The 23,743-nt window shown below is 30.5% G+C and overlaps 1 protein-coding gene across 1 annotated transcript in view; it reads right to left on the bottom strand.

Moving 5' to 3' along the window:
• LOC126743090 (terminal nucleotidyltransferase 5C) overlaps positions 1 to 18,935 on the bottom strand; it is a 120,961-nt gene extending 102,026 nt beyond the window's left edge. The window contains exon 1 of the mRNA XM_050450042.1: positions 18,500 to 18,935. Within this exon, the coding sequence (XP_050305999.1) occupies positions 18,500 to 18,688 (189 nt within the window). The 5' untranslated portion in view covers positions 18,689 to 18,935. The remainder of the gene's footprint in view (positions 1 to 18,499) is intronic.
• Positions 18,936 to 23,743: the final 4,808 nt, after the last annotated feature.

Here is a 23,743-nt window from a genome sequence, read left to right as displayed (position 1 = left end):
AAGCCGATCATATCTCAAATTGTACGAAACCCTGTCGAGTCACACTAGATGTGGAAGGCCTCTCAAATGACTTGGCTGCAACACCGTATATTTAAAAGCCACCACTTTTTTTAACGGATTGAAATCCTCTATGTTAATATTTGCTGACTCATCAGTTCCAGATCAGTTCCACAGTAAATATTCCGGGATTAGTTTTTGGCTGCTTGAACGATTTTCTTTTCAGCCTAAGAGTAGTACTTGAACAGTTGGATTTCTACCATGACATGTAGACGCTATTGTCACCACATTATTATCCATCCATTTTAACCAAACTATACCATCCTCCTTATCATAGTATGATTGAAACTACGTCCCCTCGTTTCTTGGTTTTAGCGATCTGGCTCTTTTGAGGTAACCTACAACTTTTTGGAACCTTGTGTTTTCTCATCGACCTTTCTGCTGTAGGTTAAAAAGTAAATTAAAATGTGTAAAAGATTGTCAAAGTAAAATCTAAAAGAACGCGTCTTCATGTTTTTGGGAAACATCTATCATCAAGATCAGACATCAACAGAGTAGCACACTTGCCAAAATGATTTTCATAGACTGTATTTGCTCTAGGATTTTTCCCTAGCACATATCGAAGTTAACCACGTAACCAGAGACTGAATCATCACATCACTGAGGCATCACATTTTATACCTACATGTTACGGGCTTGCCTCGTATAAACTGCTTACACGAAGGCTTCTCAAAATATTTAACTCATCGCAGTCTTAGTCTTGTTTAGGAATCCAATGTTCAATAAATTTAGATTTTCGTAAGTCCATGAGAGGGGTAACTTCCTCATTTTGGCATTAAAGTTCGGGTGTAATTTATCAGTACAATAAAAATATTTTATATTTTGGCGAAATTTGTCCCTTCTCATAGACTCGCTTATTACCATAGAGTTCTTGTTTTATATCCTGTTACAGTCAAAATTTTGATTGCACATTTCATTTCCTCTTTTGAAGTATTTGGATTAGGTTTGTAACGAAAAAGTGCATATTTATGGACAATACAATTACAGCGGGACCTAAAAAATAACTCATATTATCATATATTAGGTAATTTTGTTTAGCAAATGGCCTTATCTGTTCCTCAAAGTCACCATGGATCCACGTTATTTTTTCAAGCCTTTTTACAGATAAATTGCTGTAGTCGAAAATCCATTTTTCACCCTTCTAAATTTTAAGGTTAAGTTTAACATCTAATTTTGGTAAAAGGGCTGTACGTGCCTGTATACTTGCGTTACTATAGCCTTTTATCGGCTTTAAATAACAAACTGGTCAACACGCATGTCATTCGCAATTACAACGGTGCTGTGTTGTCACTTTTTATAGTCATTTCCTTACGTTACAAATAAGTAGTAACGTTAGCCGTTGAAGGGTTAATGTTAAGAGTGTGCAAAAGCAGGATAAAAAGCTTTTTATTCTGATAAACCAATATACCAACTTAAAATCGGATAATGAAGTTAAAGACGGATAATGTACTACATACTCAGTTTAAATAAAATTATACTTAAAATTCCTGATATCCCGTACTGCCTTATGGATTTACAAGATCTGAGTCTATATTCGTCATATAATAAGACATTAATCACGAAATCTGCATTAACCCAAATTTCAAAATGAATCGTTCGCAATAACTTTAAAAATAAATCGGCCGACTAAATATAACAATTTTAATATCACGTCCAGCGAGCGTAAAAAGCAACAAAAACCTTGCGGTGAGTTATTTCGTACATAGATTTAATTATTTCCGAAACAAAGGAGAGAAGTGGTAGCGGTACCATGCACATTATGAAGTAAAAGCGCATATTTGTGCGTTGCCAAACGCGCGACTTAAGTACCGACGTTTTAAGGCCGCACTTCAAGCAAAAAATCGGATCAAGGCAAATTGTTTAAAAAAAAAAATGTTGGATTTCTATTTTAACGATATTTTTTTAAATTGTTTTTATTTGTTAATTTATTGATAGGCTCAACGCTTAAAGCTAGACGTTACACTCTGATTGTTAAGCTGTTCCTGCTATCAGTAACGAATGTATGCACATACTAAGTATTACGGATTTTTAAGCGTCGCTCATATATAAAAACCTTCATTAGCGCGCATTTATAGGCGTTTATTAAAGGTTTTTAAAAAATGTTTTTATGAGATTTTGCTATTCCACAATAAAATTTTCAGTTTTATTGACTATTATTCGAGGGCGAATTGCTGACTAATTTCGGCCCCAAATAAAGCGGGACACAATTATTTAATTATGCTACTGGAAAGTACTGGTGAAATATTAATCAACTTTTTATCTTCACCGAAATACTACAGCTTATCTATCACTGTAATAAATACCAATACAATACAAAATATGCCGCTTTATTAGCTCCAAAGATTTATACATAAATGGTCTTAGAAGAATTGCGTAGTGGTGCGAGGTCTCTGTCTACGCACAAGATAGATGTAGTACATTTTCAATAGAACATAGGTGTGCTAACATTATCTACTATTAATAGTTAAGAAATTATTTTTTAAAATGTACTAAAACCAACCTTATGGGCGCCCATCAAAAGTGTCGTATCACTAAGAACCTCTAAGAGAGTTTTTATTTATGCATAAATGGTGTTAATTGAAAGAATTCTTGATAATTTTCTTATTGTAGTAAAGGATATATTTTTAAAATTGTGCTAAAACCGACTTTATGTGTGGCCAGATGTCTCGCATCACTCGCCAGTCTCTGTTAAAAGTCTCTGTTTAAGCATTCTAGATATTATTATTTATTTGATAGGTATGGATATTTTAATATTTTAACTCTTTTGTGTAAAGATAAAAACTAGTAAATACAAACAAATACTTTGTGACATTCTTAATAAGAAATCTTTAAATATCATCAAAAACAAACTCAGTAAGGACACGCCTTTGTCAACTCATGTAAATAGTTAAGCATCTGTAGGTACGTATTCTCTTCTTCATTTTTAGTTTCAAGTAAAAGATTCATAGCTAATGTACTGGGTTTGGTTTGGTCTTCGACTTATTCCACATAAAAACAATGGAAACAGAGAACAGCCTGTCAATTGGGCAATATAAAAAAATCAGTCTATCGTTCATACAGGACATAAGATCTTAGACCAAGTAGGCATATGAATACTATCAGAGAGTTTCAGATATATGGAACAAAGATACTGATCTTCACGTTGAACTAAAAAATAGTAAAGAATTGCATCGACAACATTAGCCAAGGCCAAGATTCAGGAGAAATAAGGGTCACACAAGGAAGAACTGCATTTAGTGGTACGAGATCTTGCGCCGTGCACAATATGGTTCTACTAAATTTTTAATAGTGCAAGGTTCGTAAGCGGTGGTTTATTTGCTTTTACTAGAAACTAAAAAAGAACGTAATCAGGAATCTCCTGTTATATACTCTTGAAGAACTTAAGGTGAAAATCCGTCAGAAAATCGAAATAATCTCTGAGCAGATGCAATGAGTAATTTTAGAGATCGTCTTCAATTTCCCACTGATAAACCAGATTATTCTTAGTTCTTTTTAATGGATAATTTCCTAGCCTAATTTAGACCTTTTATATTATTTAAAATGAATACTTAACAGTAGATGCATCGCAAATATATTTAAAATCCTGTACCAATAAATCCGATTTTAAGAAATCGATCTGAGTGACAATTGGGTAATAAAACATTAATTCACACCTCATATTATTCCTGTTTGGAAAAAGTCGATTGTAAGTGTATTTACATTATTATCAAGTCAATTACAATTCCACGTCAGCAATTATTTAAAATTAACAAGTTTTTTTTGACGCGAATAAGCGGTAATTACAGCTTTATTTGCACTTTACATTAACGAATTTTGGGCGTTTAAAGTAATCAATATCAAATTTCAAAAAAAAACAGTGCTAATACTTCAATGACACAGTTTATTAACAAGTCGCCACGTGTTTCAGTAATAACGTTCGCATCTTCAGACAAACAAAATCTATTATGTACAAAGGAATACACTTATTTCCATTTCTCCAATACCTTTGTCTCCAGCGAGGATCTGAATCGCCACATAAATCTTGAACAGCGCAAGACATTTTAAAGATTTACATAGTTAAAGACAATTTAATGAGCTCAGGGAATAAGGAGAGAGGAATATAATGGAACGTTATAAAAACGAGTATAAGAGGTATGATAATCGGGTTATTAGAATATGTTAAAAATGATATCAATGTAACACGAGATCTCTAAGAGTTAATTCTATAAATGCTACTCTGTATCTTGGCGAAATATAATGCGAAATTGCAATTCAAGAAAGGAAAAAAGCACTACAACTCTTAAAACATCGCCCTACTACAGAAAACCTTATAAATCTTAAAAAACAATAGGCAAAGTCTATACAAATTATTAGCAAAGCTAAAACTAATACATAGAATATTTACCAGTACCATTAATTTTAATGCGATCTCTACAAATTTTTGAAAAAAAATAAGTTGACTAAAACGAGTGCTAGTGCTAAATAACTTCATAGATAACCATATAGATAGGCAATAATTAGTTCAGATTATTGCAGAATATTTTGCTGAAATGTACAATCAACATCCCATTCTTTACTAGCCCTAACTCCATATAGCTCACACTAATATTATGTCCTGTAATTTACCTATTACCAGGCCATGACAATATTAGAATATCTATGACTAAAAATCTTTCTTAGAACTTAGAAAAATCTGACTTATACCTCAAAAACATACATCGTCCATTCTTTTAACATCTAACCTTGGCTTTCAATACAATAAACAGATAAAGCGTTTAAAAAATAAGAGAGCCTATCCTCTCGTTTGTTCAAACATTTCTGAAGCTACAAAATTTATATTAATATAACAGAAGTTCAAACACTTCTGCAGAAAAATAAATTGAAGTAAAGTAATTAATTTGCATTGATTCGCTCTTAAACTTTAAAAGACACATTAAATATCTTATGTTTGGCTAGCAGATTCCCTCCTCATTTATGAATATAGTCAAATCAAAAATATGGAGTAGTTGCATATACCAGTGGTCCTAAAAGATCTCTTAGTGCTCATAGAAGCTCTATAAAAAGGAAAAAGATATGCAATATTTTACGTTTAATAATTCAGTCTACAAATCAACTCCTACTATATACTCGCCAGGAGCAAACATTAAACTAAAAAAATCCAATAAAGATTCCAGATGCAACACATAATAATAATAACCTCTATAATCGATTTTCTCCATGGATTTTATCACTGTAAAAATCTTTAAAGGTCTTACCAAGTACCTATCTAAAATAAACGACACTTCTAGTTATATTCTCATTATTTATATACCAAATGGGATTATACACCATACATGGATTGCTCTAAATTTAGGAACAGAAAAGACGCAGCCTATCACTGATTTGTCTCTGAAAAGTAATTTACTGTAACACTTTCCATAGAAAATATACATACCCATTATAACAGTCAAATTACTCATTTACTCATCATTCACATAGCAACAGAGCTACCATATTATTATATAGTAACTACCCTTAAAAATTCAACATGGATATTAGCACCTTAAACCATGAGTGCACTAAAATGCATACTATCGTAAGCATCCACTAGCTTTGAAAGTTACGTTACTATATACACATAATTTCAATATTTCATTTATATGGATTTTTACTCACTTAGGAATAATAGGGAATAAAAATGCAGATATACGTTAGCTAAAAAACAAATAAATTCTATATTCTTACCATTTAATTTCTATCTAAAAGATATTAGCAATTATCTCGTTAACCTTGTCAAATCTTAGTACAGTTTAAGCTGAGACAAGACTCAAAACAATTAAAACAATGTTTTCCATCGATTTTATTTTTGTTATCATATATAAACATGCAGGGTATCGCAAAAAAGTTTGACAGGAAAAATATTTTTTTCCATATATACAAACAATTTTTTCGTTAATGTTTCAACAATACTGTTAATTGAAAATATTGTCAATGGCCAATAGGAAATAGTAGGAAAGCAGTAGGAAAAGCAGTATTAAAAAGCTCGAGTATTAAAATTTGCTCTATCAGATATCGTCTAATATTGTCTCTTTTCTACATATAGGTAAGTTTTATTGAATAATTGAAAAATTATGACGTTTTTTAACCTACACTTTTTTTGGTTTCTGGACCCTCTTCCGCCTGATTTCCAGTTTAATTTTCCCAAAATTTTCCAAAAAAAGGCCCAAATTTTCAAAATTTTATGTGCAAAAAATTGCAAAATGTTGACAAAAAAAACAAAATTTTTTCGGAAAAAAAATCCCTAACTAAATTGAATTTATCTTAAACAATAACGCATGAAACTGAAAATATCTCAGTAGACTAAAAAAAAAGGCTATTTTGATAGAATAGACATGTGATACCGCCTCAGTTCCATTTAACCTAAAAAAAGCGTTTCAAAAAAAGTACCAACCTTGTTTCTATGCTCCCAATTAGAAATTCCTGAAAATTTAAGGCTATTTCGATCAAAATAATGTTAAATGCTTTTCTTACTGAACTGAGAAAACTAGTCACAATGAAGTTCGAATAATCTTCAATAATAAATACCCGAACAAAAAACCTGTCAAAAAAGTCAGTCCACAATCAGTAGAATTGAGGCTAAGTGGAGAGAGACTGGAACTATTAAGGATCTTGGCATACCAGGAAGGACTATTCCAAATGATAAAAAAATTGATAACCTGGTTTCCTTATATGAAAATCCGACCCGCTTAAGTACTCAGCTTTGGATAAGACGCTTCATAAAGCGACTCTAACAAAATCATTAAAGAACGAAAAGTGGCACCCTTCCTAAACCGGTTTATAGATGGATTAATAGAGTGGCCATCTAAATCACCCGATCTTGGATTATTATTTTTGAGGTTATGTAAAAAATGAAATATACAAAAATAAAGCACACACGTTTGATATCCTCAAAGATAGGGTCTGCGCCTAGGTCACCCAACCTTAATCCATTGGATTACTTTCTTTGGAGTTATGTCAAAAATAAGTGTACTAAGATAAGGCACACACGCTTGTTATCCTCAAAGATCGCATTTGTAATGTAACTTGGAATATTTCTCTAGTCACAATTTATCGATCGTATAGAATACTGAAGAGCTAATTTCCTATACCAAAGTTATGATATATAAAATATTTCGAGAATTCTACGGATAATCCAAAAATTTACAGATCCAAAAATAGAATCGACACGTCCGAGGATTTTTTCAAAAAAAAGAAAAGAAAAACCTTCCTTTTTTATTAAATCACAACCCTGTACATTTTGTAGGAAACATGAAAATAAACTTGTTCGGCACTTTTTATTACTGTTGTTTGCAATATTTTTATTAGTCATCAAACCAGAACCAGAGATGTACTTCTTCACTTGCTCAAAAATAATTAAGATTATTTAAAATTAACTATTTTATTAACTAATATTGACTATTTAAAATTCAGACCATGCAATTAACAAATCAATAAAGAAACGCCGAACTGCTTGCGCTACCAGAGTCTATCATTTGATATCTATCAAAAGTAGATACGAAAGTAATTCATAAATAGTGAATTATTCTGATAGATAATGTAACATGCCCATTTGTTCATTGCAAGTATTTAGCCCAAATGACAAAATGAGTTTAATAGCAACAAATCTTGTAAAAGAAGAAATATTACTTATATTCTTCCACTTATGATTCAGGAAGTATAATTTAACTTAATACTAAATCAGACTATTAAGTCAACGTCTTTGGGTTTGACGATCTAATATCTTTTGATGCTCTAGAACTAACTAGAAACACTAACATATTGTATATTTAGTATTGATTCATTAAACACATGTTTACATTTAAAATATACTGATTCTTAATAAATATGGCTAGTAATTATTAATAATATCCGGTTAATTTTTTTATTATTTCTGCTTACTGTGCCAATTAACAAATTTGCCCGATTTAATTTATTAATATCAATAAAAATAGAACATATAATGAATGCATTAATTAAATTATGTGCTTTTTATTAGCCTCTGATATCAGCCAGTATTTTTCAATATTTTCATTAAGTTTGCGTTTACTCTAGCGATAATTTTCCGATAACCTTGCGATTTTCTGAATGAAAAGGACTAGTGATAACAAAAGTTTTAAGTTATTATAAAACGTTTCACTTAATCAAAGAACATTGTGTTAAAACTTTTAAATTTATTGTGCTGAATTAAACTGTACGAATTAAGATTGGAGGCTGCTCGCATGAATGTATTTTATTTGGTATAGAAATTACGTAATATTTTAACGATCCGTTCGCTGATTTACAAGCGATTACTTTGATGACGCCAATAAAATGTTCATTTTTTTAACCTTATTCTAGTCCTAATTGGGTTGTATTTATCTCATTATTTATTAACTTTTATATTTATGCAACCATCGTTAACCGTTAGACCCAAATAGTTGTAATCATTATGAATATTAAATAGTATTTTTCTAGAGGTATACATTTGCTTAAAGCATCTTATTAAAATTTTACATACAAGGTGAAAATGTTTCTTGGGAAATACTAATTTTGCTGACAGTAATGGTAAATGTACAGAGTGCCCTTAAAAGAAAATTTTCATTGTCAAGTGAGTTTTTTGTAATGGAACGCTCTGTATATTTTACGACATTTTTACTCTGGTTAATTTTACATAAAAAATGTATAATATACTAGACGTCAAATATTGATGGTTTTTGATATACACTACCGGCCAAAAGTGAAGAAACATTTACAAACTTAACAATGACATCTTAACATACAAGATATTATTTTACATTTTTAGTAGAAAATATTTAGCTCTATTATTGCAGCATAAAACACATCCTTCTTGTTTGTATTTACCTTATCAGTTGATAATTGCTAGGCAAATTAATCGTAATAGATCCGTAGTTTCAAAAACTATTGCCTCTTTTAAAAAATATAATAGTATGACTACCCGTCCAAGGTATGGACGGCCAAGGAAAACGAATAAAGTTATTGAGAGAAAAATAAAAATGTTGGCAACAGAACATCCCTTTATGCCCGCCAAAGAAATTTATAATGAAATACCTGGGGTTTCGGTATCTGTGCGTACTATTCGTCGTCGTTTGACTGAATTTGGAATTTATAGCCGTCGTCCAGCCAAAAAACCATTCATTTCTAAAAAGAATAGATTGGCTAGACTCCAATTTGCACAGAAACATCTTGATTGGACAACCCAAAAGTGGAAAACGGTTCTATTTTCTGATGAAAGTAAGTTCTGCCTATTCGGATCTGATGGAATGAAATGGGTTCATCGTTCTGCCAATACTAGACTTAATCCAAAGTACACCAGGGCAACTGTGAAACATGGAGGAGGCAATATCATGGTTTGGGGTTGCTTTTCCGGATCAGAAGTCCTACTCTACTTTAAGAAAAGTTGAATGAAAAATGGACAGATTTTAATTTTTAAGAATTCTTCAGGATCATATGCTTCCATACGCAGAAGAAAATATGCCGCTTCGACAGTCGCTTCAGCAGGATAATGATCCGAAGCATACCGCAAAAGTAGTAAAGAAATGGTTTGAAGGCAACAATGTGCCCCTTATGAAATGGCCCGCACAAAGTCCGGATCTAAACCCGATAGAAAACCTATGGGACCATTTAGATAGGAAAATCAGACAAAAAAATAAAGATAAATTTAGAAACCAGGATGATTTGTTCACAGCTCTTCAAGAGGAGTGGAATTTCATTTCAGCAGATTATATTGAAAGCCTAATGAGCTCTATGCGAAGTCGGTGTGCTGAAGTTATAAAAAATAAGGGTTTTGCTACACATTATTAGTCTTTGTATGTACAACTAACTAATACATTGTGTATAAAAAATTAATAAAAATAGTGTTCACTTTTGTCCCCTGTAAAAACAAGAATAAAATATATTAGTTGTCACTGTTTTTTCTTGTTTTTTTTTTAATTTTTTTATTGAGGTACTGAAAACTAGAAACAAAATGATATTTAAAAAAAATAAAAAATTAATGATCAAATACACTAATATAAAAATAAATACAAAAACCACTTTGTTTCTCCACTTTTGTCCGGTAGTGTATATGTATTTTAAATAAGATCATAATAATAATTGCTTATTATGATGTATCACTTAATGTGTATACAAATATTCATACATTTTTAAATTAAGTTTAAATTTTAGGTAAATATGCATTAATTGAAAAATAGGTCAAAACTTTCAGAATATATTATGCCTTCCAGGGAATTAAATTTATTTCTTAAAAAGGGGTGAAATAAGTGTCATAAATGGTTAATTCCAAAACAGTGTCGAAAAATTTGCGTAAAATATTCATAAATTTAAAAGTTATGTGAATTCAGAAAATAAACGGAGATTGAAAAAAATAATTGCAAAATTTTGTATTTCCTGAAGTAAAGTAATTTTTTTTAGAAGGTGTAACAATATTTAACTTAATTTTAAATATATTACCAAAAGCGTATAAATTATATTATTTTATTTTATATGTAGTTAATACTGTCAAAATATATCAAAATTTTTGAGTGTTTCAGAAAGCATATATGAAAATCTGATATAATATGAAGTTCATGTTAACTTATTTAAAATATATAAATTATTCAACTTAGTAAAAATACAAGAGTAAAATGACAAGAGAGCTAGAAGTCATTTTTAACTAGTTTTGCTTTCAAACATTAAATTGGTTATGTTAACCAAAAGAAACTTTGGTTAACAAATCTGAAAAAATCATTCAGTAGCAATTTATAAGAAAAATTAATATTTTCGAAAATTTCGGTTTCTCCGAATATCTTTAATATTGAGTGAGAATAGATGATAACAAATAAAAACTTAATTATAGTCATTGACCTCAGAAGTTCTTTAACTACCTTTAAAGCATGCGGTGGTTAGAACGACAACGTTTTATCTTTGTTTTGTTTACCATTCTTAAAATATAATCTCCTAAGTTTTGTGAAGAAAGTATTTTCTGAGAGTACAAATAATTGTAAATATTGCTTGTCCATATACTGGTGTTAAGCAGAACAAAATGCCTCGAATTCGAAGACGTCAAAATTATCACCCTTGATTTTGACAGGAGTATTGCTTATGGACATGTTGGTTTGTCCTATCGCAAAATTGGCCTCCGTGTTAATTGTACTCCAATGACGGTAATGCCTGACGTCGGATATAGATATAAAAAGGTAGATGAACACGAATAAAGCCAACTGGTTAATCGAAGTTATTATATAACATCATTATAATATTCTAAATAGCAAAGTATGTACAATGTAAATAATATGGGTGATAAAAAAAATTACAAGGGCGCAGGCCTGCTGCTGCTTTATCTAATATAAATTTTTGAAAATGCTGTTTAAAAAATCTAAAACTTATCAGTTCTTTTTAATCATATATTTTCAATTTTTTTTTTTTTTTTTGAAAATGAATCAAAGATTTTCATTAACAGGTCTTTATTCACAGTATTGATATACAAAAAAGCCAAAGAAAATTGAAAACAGTTGATAGTCTTTCCCTGGATCCATAATTAAATAAATATAATATAGTTGATATAGTTATATAACAAAGTTGAAAGATGAAACGTTGGAAACGTTAAAGTGCATCGTATAGCAATTATTGGAAAAATTTGGGAGCAAAATATTTTTCAAAATCACGAAATACAAATATTGCGATTTCTTGTGACTTCAAAGAAAGCTTAATTTTTTATTATTTTGCCATAAGAACAAAATGGGTATATAAAGTATGCGTTATTAAAATGAAGACAGTTGGTTAATTATGCTAGTAGCACCAAAAAGTCATAATTAGGCGTTATTGTCCAAAATAATATAGAAAGTGAATTTTGCATATCAATTGTAATTTTTAGGCTCTATACATATTTTTTAAATTTATTTAAAAATGAAATTATGTATGAGTGAGATAAGTTTCATGGAAGAACAGATTAATTAAAAAACCGTAAAGTTTACTTTATTGGGCATATCTATAAAGCCTTGGAGTATATTTGGAAATGATAATTTAGTTTATAAATAAATATTTACATGCTAAAAAAATTCATGACTCTCAAAAGACAAATAAAATTGATTATGGTAGCTAAATGTCAAAACGTCGAAATACTTGTAAAAAGCATTAGGTACCGACATAGAGTAGTTATTTTAGACAATAATTTAGTTTTTGTTTTTTTTCCGAATTGAGTGCAGAAACTTTTTTATGACATGTTGTTGAGATTACCTTAAGAGTAAATTATAGTGGAAACAACTGAAATTTTGAAAAATCCTTGCAATTTTGAATTTCAAGTGGTCGAAAGGGTTAAATACAAACAAAAGTTGCAATAGTCTTTTTTATTTTTGTTTTTAATTTTAAGTTATAATCTGACATCATTATAATATTGTCAATAGCAAAGTATGTAGACTATAAACAATATAGATAATAATGAATGTAGGAGGTTGCAGGGCTGCTACATAAGTAAATAAAAAAAATTAAAGATGAAACGTTGGAAAAGTGAAAGGCTCTAGGTATACCCTGAAATTGAAAATTTTGAAGTAAAATATTTTTCAATTTTTTTTTTGGGATTTTTCTGAAACTTTACCAGACGGATTTTTCAAATTCATATAATATGACTTCAAAGAAAGCTAAATTTTTTAATATTTTGCCATAAGAACAAAATGGATATACAATTTATGAGATACAGTATCGGACAAAATTAAAGCAACTTTTAAAATATTTGCATAAATTGTTTATATAGAATTCCCTACATAATGTTTTATAAAAATATGTTTGTTTGCCAGGCAAGAATATTGTTTCTTTACTGTACAGTTTTTCTTGTGCTTCAAGTCCAGATCAAAAAAGGATCATAAAAACAACTGATGTTTTTAAGATCTTAATATAATCTTAATTATTAATTCCCATTTATCTGGAAAAAAGCAAGTATGGATATCAACTACATTTGGAGTTCGAAAAGACGTCGTATCAAAAACTATTAAAAATTACTAAATCCAAGGTAGGGTTGCGACCTTTAAGTGTGGTGCTCAATCAAGAAAAGCCACGAAAAACTTGGACAGGCGCATTAAACGATTTCGTAAAGCCTATAATAGCTTCACAAACCTTTTAAATTAGGATATTATTTATATAGCCTCTGAAATTAAACACAAACTGTAATTAAACCCAACTTACTTAAACTAGTCCATAAAAGTAAATCACAAAGACACTTACACCGTATTCACCTTACTACAAATGCGAATAAAACAAACAAAACTGCCCGTCCAAATACGCACTAAACACTCACAAAGTTACTATTTACATTAAATATTTAAATAAAATTATATATCGCATACATTCCGACTCATGATTATCAAGCAAAAACCTTACCTTAAACCTACATATATCTGGAACAATTTAAAATAATAATGCTAACAGATTGGCGAAGGCGTATATTTCAACACGACAAAACCGCATCTAAGATGCTATTTAAAATAATGGTAAACGAATTGGAAAAGGTGCCGGACATATTTTAAATATTTCAAATTGGCTCGGACCCCGGTTTAAGGAATCGCCGAGAATTATTTGCTTTAAACCGTGAAACCATCGATAACGTTGCCAATAGAACCGCATTCTTCAATAATCCAATTATTTTTCATGGTATTTCTAGTGTGTTTTTAAAATTTTTATATTAAATGAGTGCATGATGCGACAACGTTGTATTGTTTCGCTTGATGGTGTGTTATTTAGTTATATACAGGATGATTGACGACCGATGGTACGTTAGCTGTATAAGGACAACTGAACGTAAAATTTCTCTGAAAATTTGGTGGCTATAGTAACAGACAATGCTCTAATCGTTATAAAATATTTTCAGCACTGCATCGTTCTCGCTTATATAAAAAAATGGCAACACCTTTGATTTTTTAAACGGAACACCCTATATATTATTAGATATTTTGATTCCTTGCTTCATTTTGAGTCTTTTTTAATCATACCTCCTTATACATATCTCTAGCGGTTTTCAAGAAAAAAAATTTCCGTCTTTTTTGTTAAAAACCAAAGGATAACTAATTGTTTGAATTTCAACTATTTAAGTCCCTAAAAAGTTCAAATTTTAAATATCACTTTAAAAAACCACCTCAGTTAACTTTCCATAGCCTGATTTACTCACCATTATGCAGGGTCGTCGAAAATTAACTTAATACTCGTATCTTTCGTTTACTAAAATGGCAAAAAGTGCATTTTTTAAATGGAACACTCTATATTTTATTTAATATTCTAATGGACAGTTAAAATACCTTTGATTTAATATCACATGTTTATATACCTAAGTAGCCGCGTTTTAAAAATAAATACTTATTTTCATAAAATTTCATAATTTTAAACATTTTTATTTTATAAAATTAGTTAATAAAAATGTCACACTGGTTTAATAAATGACAGTGACACATTAACTTAAAATAGTAACATTGTGTTTGATCATTAATAAATTGGCAAAAATGTGTAAGCTTATAAATAAATTTTGTTAATTCTCTTAAGACTCTAAATTAAATAAAACAAAGCCAGTTACAAATAAAGAAGATAATATTATGAATGTATTGGCATATTTTACTGCATATCCACAAGCTTCAATTAGAAGTGCTCAGGATGATTTAGGTTTGTCTTATTATTTAATTCAAGGAATATTTGCATTCATACATAGTAGTTCACTAAAGTTCAGGTTTTTAAACCATAAGACTCACAGAAGGGTAGAATTATGTGAAACCATTTTAATCCATATTGATGAAGACTAAATTCTTAAAAAATGAGTACTCTGTTCAGAAATCTGAAAGTATAGTTTCTTTAACTAGAAACTTAACTTTCTTGAGGTTTCTTAAATGATCTTAACCCTTAACTATATTAAAATTGCACTAATGGTGACCATGATTCCCAGCTCAAAAAACCTGTAATAAAGCGATACATGGATAAAAACCCCAAACACTAGAAAAGAAGAAACAAGATGCTAAGTAGTAAGTGACAATATTAATTTATCTATTAAAGCCCTAACAAACCATTCCTGATTCAAGTATAAATTATCCAGGAATGTCTTGGACTTAGATTTTAGCCGCAGTTGGTGATGTAAACATGTCTTGCAGGACTATTCAACGTCGTTTACTAGATTTCGGATTTCCAGAGAGAAAATCAGCCAAAAAATTCTTCTTAAATAAGAAAAATAGGGACGCAAAAATTTCCTTTGCTAGGTTTCATCAAAACTGGACCACCTGCTAATGAATCTAAATTTCTTATATTTTCAAATGACAAAAAATAATTTGTGTACAGGAGAAAAGCTTGATCCAAAGTACGCTGCTACTACGGTAAAACATGGTGGCGGCAATACCATGGTGTGGGATGCTTTTCGACTTATGGGTCCTTAGACATTAGATAACCTACAGAATAAGGGGCATAATGGACAGGTTCGAATATGTTGATATATTAGAATACATAATGCTGCCTTATGCGGAATGGGAAGTTCTCCCTAAAATTCACATTCCAACATGACCATGACTCAACACATAGCTAAAATTACAAAAGAATAGTTTACTAAGCAAAAAAATAATGTTTTAAAGTGGCCACCGCAATCGCGAGACCTAAATCTAATAGAAAATCTATGGGAGATAGTGGAAAAACGTGTTCGTTGATCACAAATACATAATGCTGATCATTTGTTGAAGAAGTCCATTTAGCGTGGAAGAATGAAGACGTACTAAACAATCTGGTAGCTTCAATGCCGAAAAGATAGGATGAAGTCATAAGGAACAATGGGTACTGGATAAAATTTTGATTTAAAAAGTTGCTCTAATTTTGTCCCATGCTGTATGCGTTATTGAAATGAAGACAGTGGTTAGCCCTAAAAAGTAATAATTAATTATACCATATTGTCCAAAATAATCTAGAAAGTGAATTTTGCATATAGATCCTAATTTTTAAGCTATATGAGACACATTTATATAATTTATTTAAAAATTAAATTATGTATGAAGTCACGTAATGTTCTTGGAAGCACAGATTATATTAACAAACCGTAAAATTTACTTTATGGCGCCTACGTGTAAAGCTTTAATTTAGCCGTATATTTGGAAATTATAATTTAGTTTTATAGATAAATATTTCGATGCTAAAAAGTCAAAAACCCTATAAAAAGCATCAGGTACCAACAGAAGGTAGTTAGATATTTTAGAAAATAATTTAATTTTTTTTTTATATTTTCAGAATCGAATTCAGAGCTCTTTGTTAATGATTTTAATTTTTGGAATTCATTTATTTTTTTCAGATAACTTTGGGATTGAATTATAGTGGAACATATGAAAATATTATAAAATAGTCGAAATTTTTATTTTCATGGTGACCGAACGATAAATGGTTTAATAAACACAAAATGCATTATGAAAAAAATCATTAATTTATGAGTTCTGGAAATCGTTTGAACGTTGTAAAAAATATCTAAAAAAAATACATTTTGAAAAATGTTTCATATGTATAGGAGTTGGTATTTATTTAATATGGTTTTACCATATTTAATTTTTTTTTAATTTGTAAACAAATTTAAATCGATTAAAAAAAATTAAAGACTCCAAATTGCAAAATGTATGATTATAGCCATTGGCGATGCAAAACTGGCAAACTTAGTGGTTTTTGCGAACCATAATTTTTTTTTTTGAAATTGTTGCTGAACTTATTAGGGATTTAACGTTTCTCATTCCATATTATTCCATTGCTATTTTTTTAACTGCTATTTCGCAATAAAATTAAAATGACTAAAAATTGGTATAAAGGTTATGATAATTTTTAAATTGACAACAGTTGGCCGATATTGCTATAATTATAAGGACATAAATTAAAACAGCCATATTAAGCACTATTGTTCAGAATAATCTAGGAAACGAATTTATTTACAATTCACTAATCGAGTCAGATTTTTAATAGAAAAACAGAAAGTTCATTAACCCTTAACTGGTGGCCCTACATTTAATTACACTAATGGTGACCAAGAGTCTGTCAGACTTCCAAAAAATAATTATTCTCGTTCTTTCTTAGTGCAATTTATACACAATTTTCGGGAATATTGTAAGCAAACTGATATCTGTCAATAAGTACGTACATATGGAGTCTTTCTCCTTAATTTTAATTACCATATCATGGATATTTTGGTATTTTCAGTTTTTCTTCATGTTTAACACTGCGGGTAGACGAAAAATGCTTCCTACTAATTCTTTAATTTGCTTTTGCACCATTGGCATTTTAGATTATTGATGTAAATGTAATGTCTGCTAAGTTTTCAATAAACTGAAACAGGCCTTAATTATTCTCCGGTAAAGAAATAAAATTGTGAACATTTTAGAAAAAAAAAATACTTTTCTCAAAAAAAAAAAAATGTTTTTCTCATTACTCTATATATTTTTTGGAAAACGCTAAAACAGGTATCCAGTAGAATTATTCCAGGAATATGTGTACCAATTTTCAAATTTTTTTCCCTAATTTTTGAGTTAAGGCCATTTTGTGAAATTATTAAAAAAACATTAATTTTCTCAAAAAATTTTTTTTTTCTCATTAGTCTATATACGTTTTGAAAAACGCTGAAACAATAATGAGTTAAATTATTCCAGGAATATATGTACGAATCCTGTTGTATGAATTTTGTGAAATTTACTGGATAAAAATTACCGCAGCGGAAAGCAAGTGCTGATTTAAACCATTTAAAGTGTACGTATCCAGATTTTTAAATTCTAATTTTAATTTTTTTTTTAAGTAATGAATGCTTTTTTGAATTTTTTTCCACACAAAAATCACTTATAATGACTGAGAAGAAGACGGTAAAGGAAACTGTCTATTGTCATACGTAAAGGTACATTAATGATGATCTTGACCATGAAACAAGTAAAAAATCAAAACGTTAGGAAAAAAGTTTTTGCCACAAAATGCATGACCTAAAAAAGTGGCTCTTAGACAATTGATTTTTCTTCATATGACCCTAAAAATATCAAAAATAACTTCAGTTGTTTGAAAAAGCCTAAAAACTCCAACTTGGAAATATGTATATAAAAAACTAGCCTTAACTATTTGGAATTAATATAAAAATTGACTGGAATTAACAGAAAAAGGCTGCAGTTTCCTGATTAATTTTCTATTTAAAAAAAACGTACTTTTCTTAACGAATATATTATAAACATAGAAATAATTATAAAAGGATTTTTTATAGGATAAAATAAGCACGCGTAAACGATCGTGGTTGAGTCTGTAAAATAGATGGTCACCAGTGAAGGGTTAAAAAACGGCGAAACGTTTAGGAAGCCTACTAATCTACTACTCTTTTTTCTGCTGGAGTGTGAATAGGTAAAACCCTTAATCCTTTATTCGACCTTGAAGTTGTTTGCGCCACCCCATACCTGACTACGCCGCAATAAATAAAAAAGAGCTAAGAAAGTAAAAAAATAAATAAAATTACCTGTATAGCTTCAGATCGTCCATCGTTACTTTCAGAATCTAAATCGGACACCTGAAGAACGCATTCATCTTCGTTCCCGGTAAAATCGGAGACTACGGACGAACCACAGCTGTTTCCCGAATCGTCATATAAAGAAAAGGGTTGGAGACCCTGCATGTCAAGCACCGCACTCTGCCTGTTTTTCATCATTATTACAACCGTCCACTGATCGACCCTCTTTTCCTATTACACCAAGAAAACGGATCCTTTTTACTGCGGCCAAGATCGAATTACACACGCACGGGCTCAACAGGCAAAATTGAGCGCGGACCACACGACTGACGATGATGTTCTCTCTTAATCGGGAATATTCGCGAAATTCGGCAACGGCGCAATTATCCGACCGCACACGAATACGGCTACAATCGGACTGCGTGCGGGATTGTCCCGCTTTTCGCCATGGAGCATGGACGAGCGTGTTTGCCGCGAACACTTACGGAACTGCCCGAGCGATTTCGACTTGTTGGATGGACTTAGTGGAGAATGGAGAAAGGGTTCGGGGCGTACGTGACTGGGGGGAATGGGGGCGAATATGCTTTTTTTTGCGTTTGAGCGTAGGAGAGAGGATTAGCAGTATTTTCGATTTTACTGAAGGATCATGCTCGAAAGCCTTAACTAGTCTCCTAGTTCTTCTATCGTTTTAAATTTCAGTAAAGAAAAATTCAAAACTCATTAAACGGTATATTAATGGTATTTTGAAAAATTAAATGCTCTTTCAAACACCAATATAATAATATGCAAAATTTAATATTTTCATGGCAGATTTACAATAATATACAGGGTGTCCAAGATAAGGATCCTAAGCATGGGGATCTCGGTACCTGTTGGAGATACAGCTTCGGTTAAATTAGGAAAAAGTTGTGCACTTTGAAGAGTATTTACATGCCGTTGAGAAACTGCAAAAAATTCCATGGCCTGCTGAGATATTTAGAAAAAACGGAAATTTGCCAATATCGATTTTATTTTTTCCTGGCTTTATTTTAAAAGATATTAAAAAACTATTGACACTTTCTCATTGACACTTTTGATGTAGTACGTGATGGCGCTTTTAAATTTTATATCTGACGTTTCGTTTTCGAGAAACAATCATCAACTTTATTTTTTTATATGGCGCAAAAAGAAAGTACACCCTGTATCTGATTCCATTTTTTATTACAAATTCAATGATGTATCACATGTTATATTTTTTTTGTTAGTTAAAAGGAAAAATGCAAATTTTCTATTTTTTTAGCATATTTTTTAAGTAAGCTTTGGAAACAAATGCTTTGACGTATGTAAATACCTGTTACCGAGTCTGTCACATTTTTCTTAATATCTATTTAGAGAGTGATGAAGCTAAATGAAGCATTGATTTGCATTGTACATTGTACTACTTATAAATAAAAAAATGTAACCAGTAATAGACAAATGTTTTATGATTTTTCTAACGATATGCAACAAATAATGAATACATTTTAAAAATAACGAAAAAAGCAAATAAATTAACGCATTTTATAAATTTAATTTAAAACAGGTGTTCAAACAGGTTTCCGTTATTTTCTAGACATAAGTATGATCTGCTTACAGTAGCAGTTAAAACATCACGCAATATCTCTGGCGTAATACTTTGAAAACTCCTGCTCAGTTCCAAAAGAATGTTGATAGACTCGGTTTTTAATAAATCCCCAAAGGAAGAAGTCCAAAGGGGTTATGTCCGGGGATCGCGCTGGCCAAGACACTTTACTGGAGGTTCCAATCCACTTTTCAGGAAAACGCTGCGAAAGGTACTGTCGAACTTGCCCAGAATTATGTTCAGGACCCCCGTCTTGTTGAAACCAACAGCTATTGACTTGTGCCAGAGGTAAATCATCTAAGCAGTCTTCTAAATCATTTTGCAATAAATTAAGATATCGTTCTGCTGTTAATGAATAATAGTAAATAAATGGACCTAGTATTTTGGTTCCTAAAATTCCACACCACATATTAAACCCAAAACGTTGTTGATGTCTAGATATTTTCTTAATACGCGGATTTTGTTGGACCCAGTAATGACTATTGCGGCGGTTAAAGATATACCATTATTAGTGACCATACTTTCGTCGGACCATATTATTTTTGATGGAAAATTAAAATCCTCTTCACAGGCACGTGTATACCACTCACAAAAATGCCGACGTCGTTCGAAATCCCCAGGTTTAAGTCCTTGGCAAATTCTAAATTTGTAGGGGTGTCTGTTTTTACGTAAAATAAACTGAGCTGTAGATTTGGCCTCTCCTAAATTTTTTTCAATTTGCCTGGTTGATATCTTGGGGTTTTCAATAACTGCTTGTAAAACATTATTTTGAGTTTCTTCAAGAGATTCCTTTTTTCGAGATAAAACAGGGTTTTTAAACGAACCATATTCTTTTAAATTTCGAGTCAACTCTAAGAAAATGGATTTACATGGTTGCTTTCTACCTGGAAATTTATTAAGATACATTGCTGCTGTATTTACAGTATTTTTGTAGCACAAAATGTAGCACGGCAGCATGTCAAACTTCTCTTCATGACTATAATGACCACCAGGCATATTTAAAGATAATAACACAATTTTAGCAATAATAACGACAACAGACAACAAAAAACAACACCTCGACAATCACGGTAACAACAACGGCAATTAATATTTAATAAAAAATATGTGACAGGGTAAAAGGTATTTACGTCAAAGTGTCAAAGCATTTGTTTCCAAAGCCTACTTAATAATATGTTAAAAAAAAATAGTATTTTTCCTTTTAACTAACAAAAAAAATGTGACATGTGATACATCGTTGAATTTGTAACAAAAAAAGGAATCAGATACAGGGTGTACTTTCTTTTCGCGCCATATAAAAAAATAAAGTTGATGGTGGTTTCTCGAAAACGAAACGTCGGATATAAAATTTAAAAGCGCTATCACGTACTACTTCAAAAGTGTCAATAAGAAAGTGTCAATATTGGCAAATTTCCGTTTTTTCCAAATATCTCAGCAGGCCATGGAAATTTTTGAAGTTTCTCAACGGCATGTAAATACGCTTCAAAGTGCACAACTTTTTCCTAATTTAACCGAAGCTGTATCTACAACAGGTACCGAGATCCCCATGCTTAGGATTCTTATCTTGGACACCCTGTATACGGAAAATAGTAATAGAACATGAAAAATAAAAGGCTATGTCAATGCAGCTTTCAGGCGATGCCAGAAACTGTTTAGGCCCAAATAAATAACACTTAAAACAAAATAGTAGTAATTAACACTTAAAACAACGACGTGCAGACGTGAACAATTTTTCGAATCAAAAACCCAGTAAGAATAACGTCAACGAATGGGTATTACATTGCCTGATCGTCTGTGTTAAGAATTTTTCGCTGTAGAGGAAGCTTTTTGACATATAAAGAGTTTTAGAAAGATGTAAAACAAAGGTAGAGAGAATAAGAGGAAGAAAAAATATTCAATTGAACATAACCTACTTAATATATTTTTTTATTTTTATAATTCATTTTTTGCTTGGAATTATTAGGATTTATTATTTTCATTTTGCTTTAAAGAATGAAGGGATATAAAGACTTTAAATATTCTGCAACTTACTACAGACGCAAAAGAAAACTTGCAATAAAAGCAAAAATGTCTACAACTAGCTTACCTGAAGTTGATATGGATTATGTAGAATCAATGGAAAAGGCGGAAGATAGCAGTTAAAAGGTTTGTATTAAATTTTACATATTTCAAGTTTAAAATACTGGGTTTACTTTTTGTAAAGGGTTTCCTTCATGGTTCCTATATCCTACTTTATAGCCTTTCTTTACACAAGAGACTAACCAGTTTGAAAACAATGGTAAATTTTATAAAGTTTTATTTTTTAGGATTTATATAGCAGCAGCAGCAGCAGCAGCAGCAATGAGAACTATGGATGTAATGTTAACATTACATTCTGAGTTTATATTTTTCGAAAAGCTTATGAATTTTTTTGTAAAAAGTAAAGTTTTTGTTTATTAAAGTTTGTAAAAAAAACGTGCTGCATACGCGCAATAAACTGCAAACAATAAATGAAATATTAAAATTTTAGGTTAGGTCCATTCGTTCTTCCTCTTGCTTTAGGCCAACCAGGAACAACGACAGCGGGTTTCTTATGTAACCAATAAAAAAAATTACTTATTATTTTTTTCTTCTTATGGGCTTATTTATCAAGCGATTTAAAAAATAATTATACCAAATTATTGGGAAAAAAAAACCGCATTTGAAAAGTGGTTGTTCATAATAATGTGCTATTTAAAAAAATTAAGTAAATGCCAAAATTAGTGGATTGGACATTTTAAATAGGCGTGTAAAAGATTTAAGTCGTAAAATGCAAAGAAAACTATTTTTCCGTGATTACTTGATTAAAAATTAAAACTTTCAATGCACTAATGGCACCCTATTTTAAAATTTAAAAAAAAAACGATTTTTTTATGACTATATAACAAAAGATAGCAAATATAGTATCATTGTTTCTAGAACATAATTTTCTATCGAAATACGTAATAATATACCAAGTGTCCCGTTTAAAATAAGGAAGTTAGTGTCAGTTCCTGTTAAACCGGTAGAGGTTAAAAAACAATAGGATATGTCAAAACATGCTCTTTTAACCATTCTATCGATATACCAAATTTCATTTGTTTATCTTAAAAAGTAAAAAAGTTATTAAGTGTTCTGCTTTTTTCTGTGTCACCCGGTATATTTGTTTTTATTTTTTTTTTCTTTTTTACTGTCGAAAGAATAATAATTGTTTAATTTGTTTTTTCGAGGTAGCACAGAATAAGACAAATGTTGAAATGTTTAATGAGTTAACAGTATTGGCGAGAGTATATGAAAAAGTTCTTTTAAAAAGCTCTTTTCTATGTCACGGAATAGTTAGTAGATGTAATTGTCTAAAGCGTCGGTGGTGAGTATTATTCGAAACTGGACTTTACTGTCTAAATATGAAGGTGTTCTTAATTTTAAAACTTTGTAACTAAAAGAAGCAAAATGTAATTTTCGACGATTGAACATATTTAACCTTATTTTTAAATGATGTTGTTTGAAAACTGTAATTAGATGTTGGAGATCAATATAAATATTTTGAATTGCAGATATTATATAATTAGCGTTAAAGTGAAAATAAAGCTGAGTATCGTCGGCGTATAGATGCTAATTACAACATTTTAAAAAATCTTTAAATCAGCAAGTATGAA

Source organism: Anthonomus grandis, chromosome 1 (genome assembly GCF_022605725.1).
Source record: "Anthonomus grandis grandis chromosome 1, icAntGran1.3, whole genome shotgun sequence".
NCBI classification, from domain to species: Eukaryota; Metazoa; Arthropoda; class Insecta; order Coleoptera; family Curculionidae; genus Anthonomus; species Anthonomus grandis.
The sequence above is the reverse complement of the archived record's forward strand: the minus strand, read 5'-3'. Positions and strand labels throughout refer to the sequence as shown.